At 36.5% G+C, this 17,755-nt stretch overlaps 1 protein-coding gene across 3 annotated transcripts in view; it reads left to right on the forward strand.

Annotated features, from left to right (window-relative positions):
• Positions 1-17,755, forward strand: part of HLTF (helicase like transcription factor) — a 60,914-nt gene that overhangs the window by 17,136 nt on the left and 26,023 nt on the right. For 2 of the 3 annotated variants that reach the window (XM_070466604.1, XM_020911622.2), the window contains exons 8-13: positions 2,473-2,568; positions 8,139-8,214; positions 9,491-9,587; positions 11,162-11,241; positions 11,327-11,371; positions 12,240-12,329. In XM_070466604.1, coding sequence (XP_070322705.1) covers positions 2,473-2,568; positions 8,139-8,214; positions 9,491-9,587; positions 11,162-11,241; positions 11,327-11,371; positions 12,240-12,329 — 484 coding nt within the window. The remainder of the gene's footprint in view (positions 1-2,472; positions 2,569-8,138; positions 8,215-9,490; positions 9,588-11,161; positions 11,242-11,326; positions 11,372-12,239; positions 12,330-17,755) is intronic. The other variant, XM_020911630.2, reaches the window with a different exon arrangement.

The following is a 17,755-nucleotide window of genomic DNA, read 5'->3' on the forward strand; positions in this document are numbered from 1 at the left end:
TTTTCACTTGAAATAATGCCGAATTTTTCTTCTTTTTCTTTCTTATGGCTTGTTTGCCCAAGGTAAGATAAAAACAATTGGCAATAATGATATAAACATGTTTCTAAATTTCTTTTGAAATTTAAGATTGCTTATCTTTTATAGGTTTTATTAAAGGAAAGATATGATTTGTTACATCAGCAGTTTTTATACTTTTTCATTTTGATAATAAATTTTTTATTTTAACTCATTACTTGCTAACAGAACTAGCATATTTTTCAGTCAGAAGTGCACTCCAAAACGAAAACAGTTTTGATGAGAAGACTGGCATTGTTTTACATTTTTGCAAGCCTCTTTAATGTGTAGCTTAATAGTTGATAGCTGATTTCTTATACCTGTGTTTTCATTCATTCTGTTGTTTTCATTGAGATATACAGAGAATATTAGTCCTCACTCAGATATGTATTTGAAAGAGGTGTACTTTAGCAGTTTGTTTGGATAACTAGATCTTTGCCAGAACACCAAAATTAAGTGTTAGTTTATTAAAGGGCCTCCCTGGTAGCTCAGTTGGTGAAGAATCCGCCTGCAATGCAGGAGACCCTGGTTTGGTTCTTGGATTGGGAAGACCCCCTGGAGAAGGGATTGGCTGCCCGCTCCGCTGTTAACAGCTTGCGGGCTTCTGTCTTGCAGTGCTAGCTGTGGCGTGGGCTCCAGAGCACGTGGGCTCTGTGGTTGGGGGCACGGGCCTGGATCCCGCTGAGCGCGTGGGGTCTGAGTGCCTCAGCCAGGGCTGGAATCCACATCTGCTGCATTGGAAAGTGGATTCTTAACCACCAGACCACCACTGAAATCCGTGTTAAAGGTTAATAGTTACAATGTGGAACTTTTCTTTTTGGCTGTGCCATGTGGCATGCAGGATCTTAGTTCCCCAACCAGGGACTGAACCTGTGCTCGCTACACTGGGAGTGCAGAGTCTTAACCCCTAGACTGCCAGGGAAATTCCAGTAATGTAAAAAGTAAATATCATGTCAGTGAACTTTTTATACTTTGTTCTGTTAAAATTCACTGGTGTTGCTTGCACATTGCATGGATATTTTATCCACGCATGATTTTGTAACATTAGTTATTGCTCATTTGGAATATATTGGTTCACTGAGTTACACAGATCTGCCAAATGTTGATGCATTTCATTATATAATATAAAAAACTTTACATTCATTGGTATTACTGCTGGTCTTATTAGAAAGGCATTTTACATTTGGGAAGCTTCTGATCTTATGGTGTTGATACAAGTTTTCTAATATAAATTTTGCTTAAAAGCTCAAATTTTATCATTAACTACAAACATTGTCAGTTTTTTCCTTTGGAATTGATAAGCTCACTTTGTTCATAGGTCACTTTATTCATTTTTCAAGAAAATGTCTGCCATACAATCATAAATAACTAGTTGTCATTCTTTCAAATTAAAATGGTGACATTTGAAAATGATGTGGTAGCTGAGCTTGCAGTTCAGTCTCAAGTGATTTTTCTCTAGATGTCCTTCATGTTTTGGTGTGCAAAAGAAATGTGTGTTTTCCATCTTATTACAGAACAGTTAAAACACCCAGACTTCAGAGCCAGGCTTGGTAAAAGGGGTGTGTGCTGCTTCATCAGGAGCATTCTTAAAGTGAAACGTTGTTTCCTTTAACTGTATGTGTTAGTTAGAAATATGATGACTACTGATATAGGACGGTGCCAACTGCTTTGTTTCATGCTAAGGCAGCAGCAACAGCTTTACCCACCATTGCATTTTGTGGAATTACTGCAAATATCCAACACAAATAAAGTCTGAATAATATCAAAATATTTTTGACTGTACACACTCCTAAAAGGGTCCTAGGGGGAACTTCAAGGAGCTGTGGACCACACTTTGAAAACAGTTGCTTTACACTTCTTTCTTCTTGAAAGAGATTTATTTATGTGTTGCTCATTATAAATTCAGCTAAATAATGGAAAATAATTTAAATTTTTATATTTCTACTTTTAAACAATACAAAAGTATGTTGTCCTTTATGTTCTATTGGTAAGGTGTAGCCTTTAAGTTTTGAAATTAAATTAAGTTTAATAAAATAATGACCTTAGGTTCATATTAGAATTACTAAGCATTTTAAGTTGGCTTTGAATTATATGGCAAGCAAATAGTTGTAGTTTCATGATAAAGTTACTAGTTCAGGGTTAAATGTGAAATTTTAAATGGCAGTTGTTCTATAAAATAACATTTCTCAAAGACGCTTATAGTATTTTAGAGTAAATTATTTAATAACTCCGAGTAATACAGCGTGGTAAGGCATTTCCTAATGTAATGTGAGATAACTTCATTAATATGTATTTTATTTAGTATAATAATCAGCACACTTCTGTGGCCCTGAATGCTGTTTGATATTTTCTTTATTTAAAAATTGGTTTTGTTGGGTTTCAGAATCTGAGCGTTTTTCTTTGTAAAACATTTTATAGGGCAAAACTCTGACAGCCATTGCAGTGATTCTCACCAACTTCCATGACGGCAAGGCTCTTCCTGTGGAAAGAGTTAAGAAAAGTCAACTGAAGAAGGTAAAGTGCTAGTGTGTTTTCTCTAAGCTCTCTGGTTTATTGTAAAACTTAAATTTTGTCATTAAAAAATTATTGGCAAAAAGTTGATAATACCCAGTTTTTAGAGCTATGATGAATGGCCTTGCATATTGCTGATGAGAGTGAAAGTTGATACTACATTTTGAAGTCAATTTGGTAATATGTATCAGAAGCATTAAAAACATTTATAATCTTTGACTCAGTAATGCCATTTCAAAAAAACTGAAGAAGTTATCAGAAATGTTTTTATTACAAAGAGAAAAATACAGCTTTATTGCCCCAACATTATTTTAAAGGCAGAAAAACAATACTTTTCAACAAGGTGATAATTAACTTATTATCTAACTATGAAATCCTATTTTTGAAGAATACTTTCATGATCTTTTTTAGTTAGAAAAAGAGGCCAGGTACATCTTGTATAGAATTTGAATCTTCATTTGTAAATACATATTTGTATATGTGTTAAGTGTAGTCACACATACTGTATGTGCCAAAATGTGAATAGTGATAATTCTGTCCTATTGATGAGCGTATGGGTGACTATTCTTGATACTTAACTTATGTATGTTTTTATATATAGAATATATACACATAATATATTTATATTCAGAACCACTTCAGTATTCTTGCCTTGAGAACCTCTGAACAGTATGAAAAGCCAAAAAGATAAGACACTGAAAGATGAACTCCCCAGATCGGTAGGTGCCCAATATGCTACTGGAGATCAGTGGAGAAATAACTCCAGAAAGAATGAATGGATGGAGCCAAAGCAAGAACAACATCCGGTTGTGGATGTGACTGGTGATAGAAGCAAGGTCAGATGCTGTAAAGAACAGTATTGCATAGGAACCTGGAATGTTAGGTCCATGAATCAAGGCAAATTGTAAGTGGTCAAATAGGAGATGGCAAGAGTGAACGTCGACTTTCTAGGAATCAGCAAACTAAGATGGACAGGAATGGGTGAATTTAACTCAGATGACCATTATATCTACTACTATCAGCAGGAATCCCTTAGAAGAAATGGAGTAGCCATCACAGTCAACAAAAGAGTCCAAAATGCAGTACTTGGATGCAGTCTCAAAAACAACAGAATGATCTGTTTGTTTCCAAGGCAAACCATTCAATATCACGGTAATCCAAGTCTGTGCCCCAACCAGTAACACTGAAGAAGGTGAAGTTGAACAGTTCTATGAAGATCTATAAGACCTTTTAGAACTAACACCCAAAAAAGATGTCCTTTTCATTAGACGGGACTGGAATGCAGAAGTAGGAAGTCAATAAACACCTGGAGTAACAGGCAAATGTGGCCTTGGATACAGAATGAAGCAGAGCAAAGACTGATAGAGTTTTCCCAAGAGAACACACTGGTTATAGCAAACACCCTCTTCCAACAACACAAGAGAAGACTCTACACATGGACATCACCAGGTGGTCAACACCAAAATCAGATTGATTATCTTCTTGCAGCCAAAGATGGAGAAACTCTGTATAATCAGAAAAAACAAGACCAGGAGCTGACTGTGGCTCAGATCATGAACTCCTTATTGCCAAATTCAGACGTAAATTGAAGAAAGTGGGGAAAAGCACTAGACCATTCAGGTATGACCTAAATCAAATCCCTTATGATTATACAGTGAAAGTGAGAAATAGATTTAAGGGACTAGATCTGACAGACAGAGTGCCTGATGAACTGTCAGAGGTTTGTGACACTGTACAGGAGACAGATGATCCCCAAGAAAAAGAAATGCAAAGAAGCAAAATGGCTGTCTGAAGAGGCCTTACAAATAGCTGTGAAAAGAAGGGAAGCAAAAAGTGAAGGAGAAAAGGAAAGATATTCCCATTTGAATGCAGAGTTCCAAAGAATGGCAAGGTGAGATAAGAAAGCCTTCCTCTGCAATCAGTGCAAAGAAATAGAGGAAAACAATAGAATAGGAAAGACTAGAGATCTCTTCAAGAAAATGAGAAATACCAAGGGAACATTTCATGCAAAGATGGGCTCAATAAAGAGCAGAAATGATGTGGACCTAACAGAAGCAGAAGATATTAAGAGATGGCAAGAATACACAGAAGAACTGTACAAAAAAGATCTTCACAACCCAGATAATCACGATGGTGTGATCACTCACCTAGAGCCAGACATCCTGGAATGTGAAGTCAAGTGGGCCTTAGGAAGCATCACTATGAACAAAGCTAGTGGAGGCGATGGAATTCCAGTTGAGCTATTTCAAATCCTGAAAGATGATGCTGTGAAAGTGCTGCACTCAGTATGCCAGAAATTTGGAAAACTCAGCAGTGGCCACAGGACTGGAAAAAGTCAGTTTTCATTCCAATCCCAAAGAAAGACAATGACAAAGAATGCTCAAACTACCGCACAATTGCACTCATCTCATATGCTAGCAAAGTAATGCTCAAAATTCTCCAATCCAGGCTTCAGCAATATGTGAACTGTGAGCTTCCAGATGTTCAAGCTGGTTTTAGAAAAGGCAGAGGAACCAGAGATCAAATTGCCAACATCTGCCAGATCATTGAAAAAGCAAGACAGTTCCAGAAAAACATCCATTTCTGCTTTATTGACTATGCCAAAGCCTTTGACTGTGTGGATCACAATGAACTGTGGAAAATTCTGAAAGAGATGGGAATACCAGACCACCTGACCTGCCTCCTGAGAAACCTGTATGCAGGTCAGAAAGCAACAGTATAGAACCAGACATGGAACAATAGACTGGTTCCAAATAGGAAAAGGAATACGTCAAGGCTGTATACTGTCACCCTGCTTATTTAACTTATATGCAGAGTACATCATGAGAAACGCTGGGCTGGAGGAAGCCCGAGCTAGAATCAAGATTGCCGGGAGAAATATCAATAACCTCAGATATGCAGATGACACCACCCTTATGGCAGAGAGTGAAGAGGAACTTAAAAGCCTCTTGATGAAAGTGAAAGAGGAGAGTGAAAAAGTTGGCTTAAAGCTCAGCATTTTCTGAATGCTTAGTTTTCTGAACTAAGATCATGGCATCTGGTCCCATCATTTCATGGCAAATTGATGGGAAATGGGGGCTGACTATATTTTTGGGGCTCCAAAATCACTGCAGATGGTGATTGCAGCCATGAAATTAAAAGATGCTTACTCCTTGGAAGGTAAGTTATGACCAACCTAGACAGCATATTAAAAAGCAGAGACATTACTTTGTCAACAGAGTTCGTCTAGTCAAGGCTGTGGTTTTTCCCATAGTCATGTGTGCATATGAGAGTTGGACTATAAAGAAAGCTGAGTGCTGAAAAATTTATGCTTTTGAACTGTGGTGTTGGAGAAGACTCTTGAGAGTCCCTTGGACTGCAAGGAGATCCAACCCGTCCATCCTAAAGGAGATCAGTCCTGGGTGTTCATTGGAAGGACTGATGTTGAAGCTGAAACTCCAGTACTTTGGCCACCTGATGAAAAGCGCTGACTCATTTGAAAAGTCCTTGAGGCTGGGAAAGATTGAAGGCAGGAGGAGAAGAGGATGACAGAGGATGAGATGGTTGGATGGCATCACTGCCTCAATGGACATGAGTTTGGGTAAACTCTGGTAGTTGGTGATGGACAGGGAGGCCTGGTGTGCTGCGGTTCATGGAGTCGCAGAGAGTTGGACACGACCGAGCGACTGATCTGAACTGAAGAATTAATAAAGAATTCATTTTACAAGGAAAATAAGCGCTCTTAGAATGAAATGATCGTTCTTCATTCTCAGTTGAAAGTCCAAAGAATTTAAAATAGGAAATAATTTAAGTACAAGATATATGCAAAAATTTTTTTTTTGGACTTTTATCTGCTGCTGTTCTTCTGATTTTTTAGTTTTCAAAGATGCTGCATATCAGTTTCCTACTGCTGTTTATTCATTTTCCATTTTCTTAATTTATAAACTTAGTTGCATTTCCTTCTTTGTACTTTTATTGGGAGTTTAGCTAACATTTAGGATTCAGTCCCCTACCCTGAATATCCCAGTGCTTTTTCCTTTTTACCCCCCCTACATTTTAGTTATTAAAACTGAAAAATAGTACCGAAGACTACTTAGAACTTCATTGTTAATTACCAGTTTAACAGTAAGGCATTGTTTTTTCCCTTAAGATCAGCCATGCATTTAACGTGTTATGCAGTAGAAAGGCTTTAGGATATTTCGTTTGCTACATTAGTTGAGATTGAGACTGAAAATGTGATTTCCAGCCAGGCATTTACTGCAACAGAAATTTCATTATGTCAAATAGATTTGGATATTGCAAACTTAGACAGTGAAATGTTATTAAATTCCATGAGATTGGTGCATAGTATTTGATTGGTTAGGGTTTATATGTACATTTTTTTTAAACTTCATGAAGAAAAGGCTTGCTGAGCAAAGTCATTTAATGTGAAAAGAATAAAGGACATCCTTCATTTTTTAGATAAATTTTAAAATTATTTCTGCATGCTATTTAATATAAGTGTGCTGATTACTGAGGAAGACTGGGTAGGATGTCTGACTAGACATTTTTAACATCTGCTTCTTGGAGCTCATGCTTTTCAAAATTAATTATCTAATTTCTAGTTATATATCTCTAAAAATGGTGTATCTTGGATTTTTAATCTATTTAGACTCATACTGTTGGAAGGGGTTGGATTTTCTTTTCAGCCACATTTCTAGAGAAATGTAAACTTTAGTGGGATTTTATAAAATGTTTAAAATTGTCTTTTAAAAAACTAAAATATCTTTTATTGGCCTTAATTCTGGGCAAAAATTATGCTGTACTCCTGCTATCCAATCGTAAAATCACTGTGAGGTTTTGATTCAAAGTAATGATCTTTCTTTCACAATATTACCTACCTTTCTTTTTAAACTGAAAGAATTAATTTAATTAAACCCAATTTTATCTGTCATTCCTTCATACAGAATCAAGTCTAGAGATAAGATTGGAGGAACCCTGCCCTAGTAGACTCAGTTGAAAATACTCTCACAGAGAAGTATAAAAGTTTGCTTTTGTAGAAGTTCTTGTGCTCACATAGATGCATTTTTGAAACAAACAGGAAGGGAAAAGAACAAACAGTTGGCAGGGAAATCCCTGATAGAGCAAGGGAGGAGGCACTCTGATGCCTGAGTGTTGGATCTGCCCACTTTAGGAGTTACAGAGAAAGAAAGGATGTCCCTGGCAGCATAGCTTCACTGTAGACCTGTTATCTGTTGAGAAGGGACTCTTGGTTTCGAAGTGTCTAGTGTTAGAATTCCTTTTAATTCTTCAGTGAATCCCATTTGTGACTGTTTCTCACAGTAATATGCCATTTATAATTGAAGTTTGCTTTTTGTATTTCTTTTGAAAAGGTTGAGACAGACTAGTTTTCTTTTTTCAGATACCTGTTAAAAATTTTTTTCTTAAATTTGTACATTTTTCCTCTTGATGTACCTCCTTACATTGGTCCAGAGCAGGGTAGCCATTTAAGTAGTCTTTATTGTGTAAAGTAAGGCAGCATAAAATAGGATATGTTTTTATGTTTACTTAAAACTGACAGCAATACTATGTAAGAAATATGCCTTTTCTTCTAGGAATGTAATGTTTACGATGAGTCTGTGGAACTTGGAGGAAGCCATACCAGTGAAGAGGCAGCTGGACTCATCAAAGGTAAACCTGAAGCTTGAGCCTGACCCCGTAGGTGTTTCCAGTTTACTGATGTGGTTCCACCTCTGGCTTTACTACTGTACAGAAACTTCAGCTCTGTTTTTCTAAAGAATCTCATGAAAACTAGTAGTCAAGAAAAATTTCATGACGGAGGCCATGATGAAACTGGGTGGTAACACATTAAAAAGCTGAGGAAGAACATTTTTGGTTGAGGAAAAAAGCCCCAGGAAAGGGCAGCTAACAGCAAAACAAAACAGAGTGTCTTGCTCTGGGACCTCAGGATAGTTTGTGGTGCTTATAATGTAAATAGATAACTGAATATGAATAAATAGGCATGAATAGCAGCAGATTAAGATAGATAGGTTAGAGCCAAATTAGAGCAGAAATGAAAAGGGATCCGTGGATTTAGCAGTTGCATGGCTGCATTTAGCAATTAGTGACTTTCATAAAATTAATTTCTGAAGATTGGTTAGAGCAGAGCAAGACGGAAAATATTTTAAAATAAGACTAGTAGAAATAAATAAATAAAGACTAGTAGATGAAGAAATAGAAGTAACATCTGTGTTCTGTGACGAATTTTGCTATGTTTGAGACGGGTAAAATAGTTGGAGAGAGAGGCAGAATGAGGGCTTCGTGGTGGGGGCAGGGTTTAGGAAAAAAAATTGGTACATAATGGAAAGAATAATTTGTTGGCCTTTGGGAGGAAATGTGATCAAGAAAATAGGTAGATGAGTTAGCATTAGAAGGAAAGGAAGTGATGCTTAGGAGAAATATAGTTAATTGAGAGAATTAAAAAATTTTAAAAAAGGACAATTGATTAAGTTATAGAAGATGACATCTGATTTTCTTTATAAAGTGAAGTAGGTCATCTGCTGGGAGTAAAAGGAGCTTAAAATCTGGGCAGAGGACCCAGTGTATGATAGTACAGCTATTCCAGGTGAGTGCGTAGGGAGGCGCTGTGATAGGGAGAAGAGTTGCCAAGTGATACAAGGTTGACAGCTGAGATTGGAAAGTGGACACTTACTATATCACTTGTTTATTGTTCATTTTTTCCTGCAACAGCTCTCAGCTACCTCGGTATAGCAGGAAATACAGTCAGTATAAGGACTGACTGGATGACTACAGGGGAAATGACTAGATTACAAAAAAGTTGAAGGTACTTTTGTGAAAAAATACTAGATTAGGAAACTGTAGCTATTGAGCTATAAAACCACCGTTTTAAGAAACATGCTTCTTGTCTGAGACAGTTTACTAATACTCTTTATCCTTTTCTTTGAAGTGGAAGGATCCAGATGTAGTGGAGAACCCAGTATTTCAGATGTCAAGGGAAAGAATAAATATCCCAAATCAGAAGTCCCTAGCTCCCGCCCCAAAAGGTAAACTCTGTTATGGTTTGATTTCATGTAAAATGTTTAAACTCTTTCTCTATTTTCTTACATATAGAAGAAAGATATGACCATTATTTCCACATCATAGTTCTTTCAAATACATTCTTTAATTTGAAACTGCTAAAATCATTGTGATTTAGGAAGGTAGACTGTTCTCATTTTATAGGTTAAAAAGTAACATTATTATATAAAAGAAGTAATTGGTAATTTTTAATAATCACTATCTTTCTATAATTTTCCTATTTCTTTTACATAGGAACTGAGATCTCACTCTTGGGTTTTTTGTTTTCATTGAGACTTTAGAAGAGTTTTCTTTGTAAATTTAAGGAGTTGAGAACTGATGTGTATTTTTTGGACGACTTGACAAAAACATTCTTTGCTCATCTGTGTTGTTTCTCAATTCACCTTTAGTAGAAATAAAACATGATAAAGTTGTTTATGGACAGTATTATATTAATGTAGACTGGAAGGAGAATTTGAATAAAACCCATAATGCCCCTCTGATTTCCACTTGAGTTGTTAAGTTTATAAATTTTATTTATTCTCTGAGGTAGATCTCAATACTTGGCTTTTGTGTTTTGTTGTTCACCGTCGATACCTGCAGGTGTGACCTCAAATCTGAGTCCCTCTTGGCTATTCTATTTGAAATAGAGATTTCAAATCTGGGACTTTGTTAATTTTTCTATCTTTAATACCTGTCTGAGCTGAGTATAAAACCAGGACTCATCAGTTTGCCTTTTAAGATCTCAGATCTTATATAACTCTGAACTGACCATGAGTCTGGGTCACAGAGCACTATCCCCTGGACCAGATTAAGTTCAAGGGTGTGGAAATAACGATGACATGGGAAAAACAACCAACACACAAACTGTTAATAAATACATACTTACTGTGCAGCAGGGACTATTTTAGAGGCTTTACATGTGCTAACACATTTTATCGTACAGAGTGAATTGTATCTTTATTCCTAATTTCCAAGTGAGGAAACTGAAACTTAGAAGAATATTAGGTAATTTGCCAAAAATCACATAGCAAATAAATGGTGGAATGGAGCTTTGAATCTAGGCAGTCTCATTCCACAGTCCATTGTTTCTAGGCACTTAAACATAGTACTGTATTACTTCTACACAGAATTTACAAAAGTTTCCATTATGAAAGAATTATATTTTTGCCTCTTAGCTGCTTACTTTATATTGGAGGGTTTTCTTTGATAATCAGAATCACTTCTTTTTTGTTCTGTTTTTATACAAGTGTTTTAATTGAATTACCAAATACTGAATAAAGTGTTAAAGAGATTACTATTCTAGAATTGTTTACTTTCTCAAATTTATTTAATAATCATGATACTGCATTTTGTACAGTTAAATGCATCTGGCTATGAAAGCAAAATGCTTTTAACAAATTTGGCTTTCATTTGTCAAATAAAATTTTTTTTCCCTTGAAATTTTCTCAAAAAATAAACCAGGGTAAGACAAAAGCATTTGTATTACATTTATTAAACATAGATTTTATATCCCATTTTGTTTTGGGTTGATAAAAAAATTGTGTATACTTAATCTTAGGAGAAAACCTGCTGTTCCGTACACTGAAAGTAGTGATTCAGAGGAAGTTGAACCAAGTGAATTGCCACAGAAAATGAAAGGTAATATGAAATGAGTTTGATTTGATACTGTGTCCTATATTTTAATTTCCTAGTGTGACCACGTTATATTTGGTTTTGTTTTTAGGCAAACTGAAAAGAACACAATCAGAGACTAAAGTCAGAGTAAAAGGTATGTCTATACATCTCAATATCCCCTATCTACACTTAAAGATTATTTAAGTAAAGGCTTATTGATTTGTATCTGTCTAGCTTGGAATTCTTTAGTAATAGGTCTTAAACTTGACTACTTTTTACATTTGAACTATTTATGGAGCTTACCAAGGGTGTTAAATGAATGAAGCAAATTGAAAGAATAGTTTCAAATGAAAATCTAAGAGAAAATATTTAAACCAGCTTTAGACAAAACGAAAATCTTTCTGCTACTTATAAAATGACTTCAACAAAACCTGTTTTGTATATGTATAAATTGTAGTAACAGAAGCAGGGTGAGACTACCTTTTTGTCAATATAGCTCAGCTGTTATTTAGCATTATACAAATTTACAAATGTTGAGTATGTTTACTTTTTCCTTTGTCTTTAAAACGTAACTTTACTTTGTTTATCTCCTAATCTGATTGTATCATATTCCTAAGTTAAGAAATTGTGTTGCATTTGGAAAATAACTCATCACCATTTGGCTGATCTGAAAATTGGGCAACATCTTCATGAAAAGTTAAACGCCTGTTTCATTGACAGTCTTCTCCTTCCACCTGGGAGCTGAATCACTCTGCATTTGACTGCTTCTGCTTTCTGATTTCTCCTTAGGAGACGCTTCAACTTATCCTGAATGGCTGTTTCTTCTCTGAGCTAGAAAGATGCTCGGTGTCAAAAGAGACAGTTTTGGTTACTAGAAATTATTTTATATTTATTTAATAATACAGACTCTTGAGAGTGTGTAAGTGGTATTATGTTTCCTATCCTTAGAAAGTTATCTGTCCTTAAGTACAGGAGAGAATTAGTTTTCATTTATCTTAATGATTCTGTGGTTTGTACTTCAGCAGGATCTTCTAAGGTTCAAGAGGATGCAGAGTTTGCTTGTGCACTTACTTCATCTACCCCTGCAACAAAAAAGAAAATGTTGAAAAGGGGTAAGTAAATCTGCTTTTGTTTGGTTTATTTTTTCTGTTTTTCAAATAAAAAATTTTTAAATGACAAAAGTATAAAATCATATTACAAGAAAAAAGTAGAGAAAAAAAGATATGTATTTTCCTATTCTGTTTGTTTTAGTTCGGTCAAAAATATGATGGACAGAGGTCTCTTACTCATCTGAGTAGCAGAGAGAGTGTTTCTAGTAAAGGCACAGAGCAATTTATGGCTGCTTTAAAACTTAATTTAATTTGGATTACTTAGAATTGTAAATATTTATTATTGGTATGAGAAGAATTTTTTTTCAATTAAAAATGTGAGTGATGTTTATTATTACTTTATAATTTGTAACTCGTAGGAAAAAGACACTGCTTAAGAGTCTAAGTGTTTGAAGTGGAAAGAGATTGAACTGTGGTTAAGGTGATCTAACAAATTATTTTATCTCTGTACCTTAGTATCTTCCATTTTACATAATTGAAAATGCAGCAGACAAGTCTATTTTCATGGGGTTTATGTCTAATGATGAGGTGGAAACAGGAAATAAACATGTAAACATAATTTTAAATGTTTTAAATTTATTTTTTATTTAAGTGTAGTTGCTTTACAGTATCATATGTTACAGGTGTACAGTTTTGAAAGGTACTACTCCACTTATAGTTATTATAAAACATTGGCTATATTCCCCCTGTTGAACAGTATATCCTTGTAGCTTATACCTAATATTTTGTACTTACTTCCCTACCTCTCCTTTGCCCCTCCCCTATTCCTGCTCCCCACTGATGACCACTAGTTCTCTATATCTGTGAGTCTACTTTTTTGTTATATTCACTAGTGTGTTTTATTTTTTAGATTCTCCTTGTAAGTGATATCATAAAATATTTGTCTTCTCTGACTTAATTCATTTAGCATAATGCTCTTCAAGTCCATTCATGTTGTTTCAAATAGTAAAATTTCATTTTTGAAAATATTACTTGTTTTATTTATTTTTGTTGTTGTTTTTCAGTCACTCAGTTGTGTCCAATTCTTTGAGACCCCATGGACCACAGCATGCCAGGCTTCCCTGTCCTTCATTATCTCCTGGAGTTTGCCCAAACTCATGTCCATTGAGTTGGTGATGCCATCCAACCATCTCATTCTCTGTCATTCCCTTCTTCTCATGCCTCAGTCTTTCCCAGCATCAGAGTCTTTTCCCAGGAGTCGGCTCTTCGCATCAGGTGGCCAAAGTATTGGAATTTCAGCATCTGTCCTTCCATTGAATATTCAGGGTTAATTTCGTTTAGGATTGACTAGTTGATCTCCTTGCTGCCCAAGGAACTCTCAAGAGTCTTCTTCAACGCCACAGTTCAAAAGCATCCGTCTTTGGTGCCCAGCCTTCTTTATGGTCTGACTCACACACGTCCATGACTACTGGAAAAACCATAGCTTTGACTAGATGGATCTTTGTCAGCAAAGTGATGTCTTTGCTTTTTTACTACGCTGTCTAGGTTTTTCATAGGTTTTTCTTCCAAGGAGCAAGAGTCTTTAATTTCGTGGCTGCGGCCACCATCTGCAATAATTTTGGAGCGCAAGAAAATAGTCTGTCACTATTTCTGTTGTTTCCCATCTATTTGCCATGAACTGATGGGAACGGACACTGTGATCTTTGTTTTTTGATTGTTGAGTTTTTAAGACAACTTTTTCACTCTTCTCTTTCATCTTTATCAAGAGGCCCTTTAGTTCCTCTTCACTTTCTGCCATTATTTGTTTTTAACTTTTCCTTTTGTTTTTAACTTTTTAAAAGTTAAACTTTTAAACCTTTTCTTTTTGTTAGCTTGTGAAATCTTAGTTCGCAGACTCGGGATTGAATGTGGGCCTTAGCAGTGAAAGTGCTGAGTTCTAACCATTGGACCACCAGTGAATTCACCAAATTTCATTCTTTTTTAATGGCCGAGTAATATTCCATTGTGTGTGCATGCGCGTGCGCGCGTGTGTGTATGTGTGTGTGAGACATCTTTTATTTCCATTCATCTGCTGATAGACACTTAGATGGCTCTATATCTTGGCAGTTATAAGTAATGCCACTGGGAAGATTGGGGTGAGTGTGTTGTTTTAGAATTAGTATTTTTATCTTTTTGTATATACCCAAGTGTAGAATTGCTGGGTCATGTGGTTCCTTGAGAAACTACCTTACTGTTTTTCATAGTTGCTGTACCAATTTTTATTTTCACTAATAGTATATGAGGGTTCCATTTTCTCTACAGCCTCACTATCATTTGTTATTTGTATTCTTTTTGATGATAGCCATTCTGATAGGTATGAGGTATTTGATACCTCATTGTGGTTTTGATTTGCATTGATGTTGAGCATATTTTCATGTGCCTGTTGGCCATCTACATTTCCTCTCTGGAACAATGTCTATTCAGGTCTTCTGCCCATTTTTTAATTGGGTTGTTTGTGTTTTTGATGTTGAGTTATATGAGCTGATTGTATATTAATCCCTTATTAGTCATATTATTTGCAAATATATCCTCCCATTTAGTAGGCCTCCCATTTAGCTTATTTGTTTTGTCAGTGGTTTCCTTTGCTGTGCAAAAGCTTTTAAGTTTAATTAGGTCCCATTTGTTTATCTTTGCTTTTATTTTCTTTAGGAGATGGATCCAAAAAATATTGCAGTGATTCATATCAGAGAGTGTTCTGTTTTCCTGTAGGATTTTTATAAAATCTGGCCTTACATTTAGATCTTTAGTCTATTTTGAGTTTATTTTCATACATGGTGTTAGAGAATGTTCTACTTTCATTTTTTTACATGTAGCTGTCCATTTTTCAAATCACCGCTTATTGAAGAGGCTGTTTTCCATTGTATATTCTTGTCTTTTTTGTTGTAGGTTAATTGACGATAAGTGTGTAGGTTTATTTCTGAGCTCTCTCTACTGTTCCATTGTTCTGTGTGCCTCAGCCATACTGTTTTGCTTACTGTAGTTTTGTGGTATAGTTTGAAGTTAGAGAGCATGATTCCTCCAGCTCTGTAGAAATCACTGCTACTAAACAGAAAAAGGAAAAAAACGAACCTGTTTACAGGACAGCAGTGTAGACACAGACATAGAGAACAGATGTGTGGGCGCAGTGCGAGGAGGAGAGGGTGGGGCGCATGAGAGAGCAGCACTGAAGCGTGTACACTGCCCCGTGTATACCCTCACCCTTAAATGTGCGCATTGCCCTATGTATACACCCTAACCCTGAAACGTGTACATTGCCCTGTGTATACACCCTAACCCTTAAACGTGCACATTGCCCTGTGTATACACCCTAACCCTTAAACATGTGCATTGCCCTGTGTACATACCCTCACCCTTAAATGTGTACATTGCCCTGTGTATATACCCTCACCCTTAAACATGCGCATTGCCCTGTGTACATACCCCAACCCTTAAATGTGCGCATTTCCCTGTGTACATACCCTAACCCTTAAACATGCGCATTGCCCTGTGTATACACCCTAACCCTGAAACATGTACATTGCCCTGTGTATACACCCTAACCCTTAAACATGCGCATTGCCCTGTGTATACACCCTAACCCTTAAACATGTACATTGCCCTGTGTATACACCCTAACCCTTAAACATGCGCATTGCCCTGTGTATACACCCTAACCCTTAAACATGTGCATTGCCCTGTGTATACACCCTAACCCTTAAACATGTGCATTGCCCTGTGTACATACCCTCACCCTTAAACGTGTACATTGCCCTGTGTACATACCCTCACCCTTAAATGTGTGCATTGCCCTGTGTACATACCGTCACCCTTAAACGTGTGCATTGCTCTGTGTATACACCCTAACCCTTAAACGTGTGCATTGCCCTGTGTATACACTCTAACCCTGAAACGTGTGCATTGCCCTGTGTACAATCAGATGGCTGGTGGGAGTTTGCTTACGACACAGGGAGCTCAGTTCTGGTGTGCTGAGACAGCCTGGAGGGGTGGGGTGGGGCAGGAGGGAGGGGACTTAAAAGTAAAGAAAAAAATGAATGAAAAGAATGAGGACACTTTAAGAGAGTTCTGGGAAAACACCAGTCTCACTAATATTTGCATTTTAGGAGTCCCAGAAGGAGAAGAGGAAAAGAAAAAGCCTAAGACATAGTAGCTGTGAAAACTTCACTAACCTGGGAAACAGTCACCCAAAATGAGGAACAACTAAGTTCCATACAGGATGAATCCAGGGAGGAACATGCTGAGACACATTATAATTAAAATGGCAAAATTTAAGATAAAGAGTAAATATTTAATGCAGCAAGGGAAAAGCAGCAAATAACATACAGGGGAACTCCCTTAAGGGTATCAGTTGATTTTTCAGCAGAAACTCTGCAGGCCAGAAGGGAGTGGCTTGATAAATGTGAAGTAATGAAAGGGAACAGCCTACAACCAAGGATACTGTACCTAGCAAGAGTCTCCTAAAGATTTGATGGAGAAATCAAAAGCTTTATAAACAAGCAAAAGATGAAAGAGTTCAGCACTACCAAACCAGGTTTACAATTGTTAAAGGAACTTCTCTAGGCAAAAAAGGAAAAGTCACAACTAGCAACAAGATTACAGAAAGAAAAAACTCAACTGTGAGGGCAAACGTACAGTTAAAGTAGAAAATCATCCTCATACAAAGCTAGTACTTAGGTTAAAAGACAAAAGTAGTAAAATCATCTATGTCTATAATCAGTTAAGGAATACTCAAGATAATTAGATGTAAAATATCTCAAAAATAGTAATCATAAGGGAGTTTTTAAAATGCATTTGAAATTAAGAGATCAGCAACTTAAAATAATCATGTATGTATAGAGACTGTTGTACAAAAACCTCATTAGTTCAGTTCAGTCGCTCAGTCGTGTTTGACTCTTTGTGACCCATGAATTGCAGCACGCCAGGCTTCCCGGTTTATCACCAACTCCCAGAGCTTACTCAAACACGTCCAATGAGTCGGTGATGCCATCCAACCATCTCATCCTCTGTCGTCCCCTTCTCCTCCTGCCTTCAATCTTTCCCAGCATCAGGGGCTTTTCCAGTGAGTCAGTCCTTTGCATCAGGTGGCCAAAGAATTGGGGCTTCAACTTCAGCATCAGTCCTTCCAATGAATATTCAGGACTTATTTCCTTTAGGATTTACAAAATCTTATGGTAACTGCAAACCAAAATCTATAAAAAATATACATACGAAAAAGAAGAAGGAGTGCAAGTATAACACTAAAGATAGTCATCAAATAATAAGATCATAAAAGAAGGGAAAAGACCTACAAAAGGAAATCCAAAAGAACTACCAAAATGGCAATAAGACGATAGATACATCTCAATAATTATGGACCAGATGTTCCAGTCAAAAGACACAGGATGGGACTTTCCTAGTGGGCAGTGGTTAAGACTTTGCCTTCCAATTCAGGGGGTTCAGGTCAATCCCTAGCC

Source organism: Odocoileus virginianus, chromosome 4 (genome assembly GCF_023699985.2).
Source record: "Odocoileus virginianus isolate 20LAN1187 ecotype Illinois chromosome 4, Ovbor_1.2, whole genome shotgun sequence".
In the NCBI taxonomy this organism is placed as follows: Eukaryota; Metazoa; Chordata; class Mammalia; order Artiodactyla; family Cervidae; genus Odocoileus; species Odocoileus virginianus.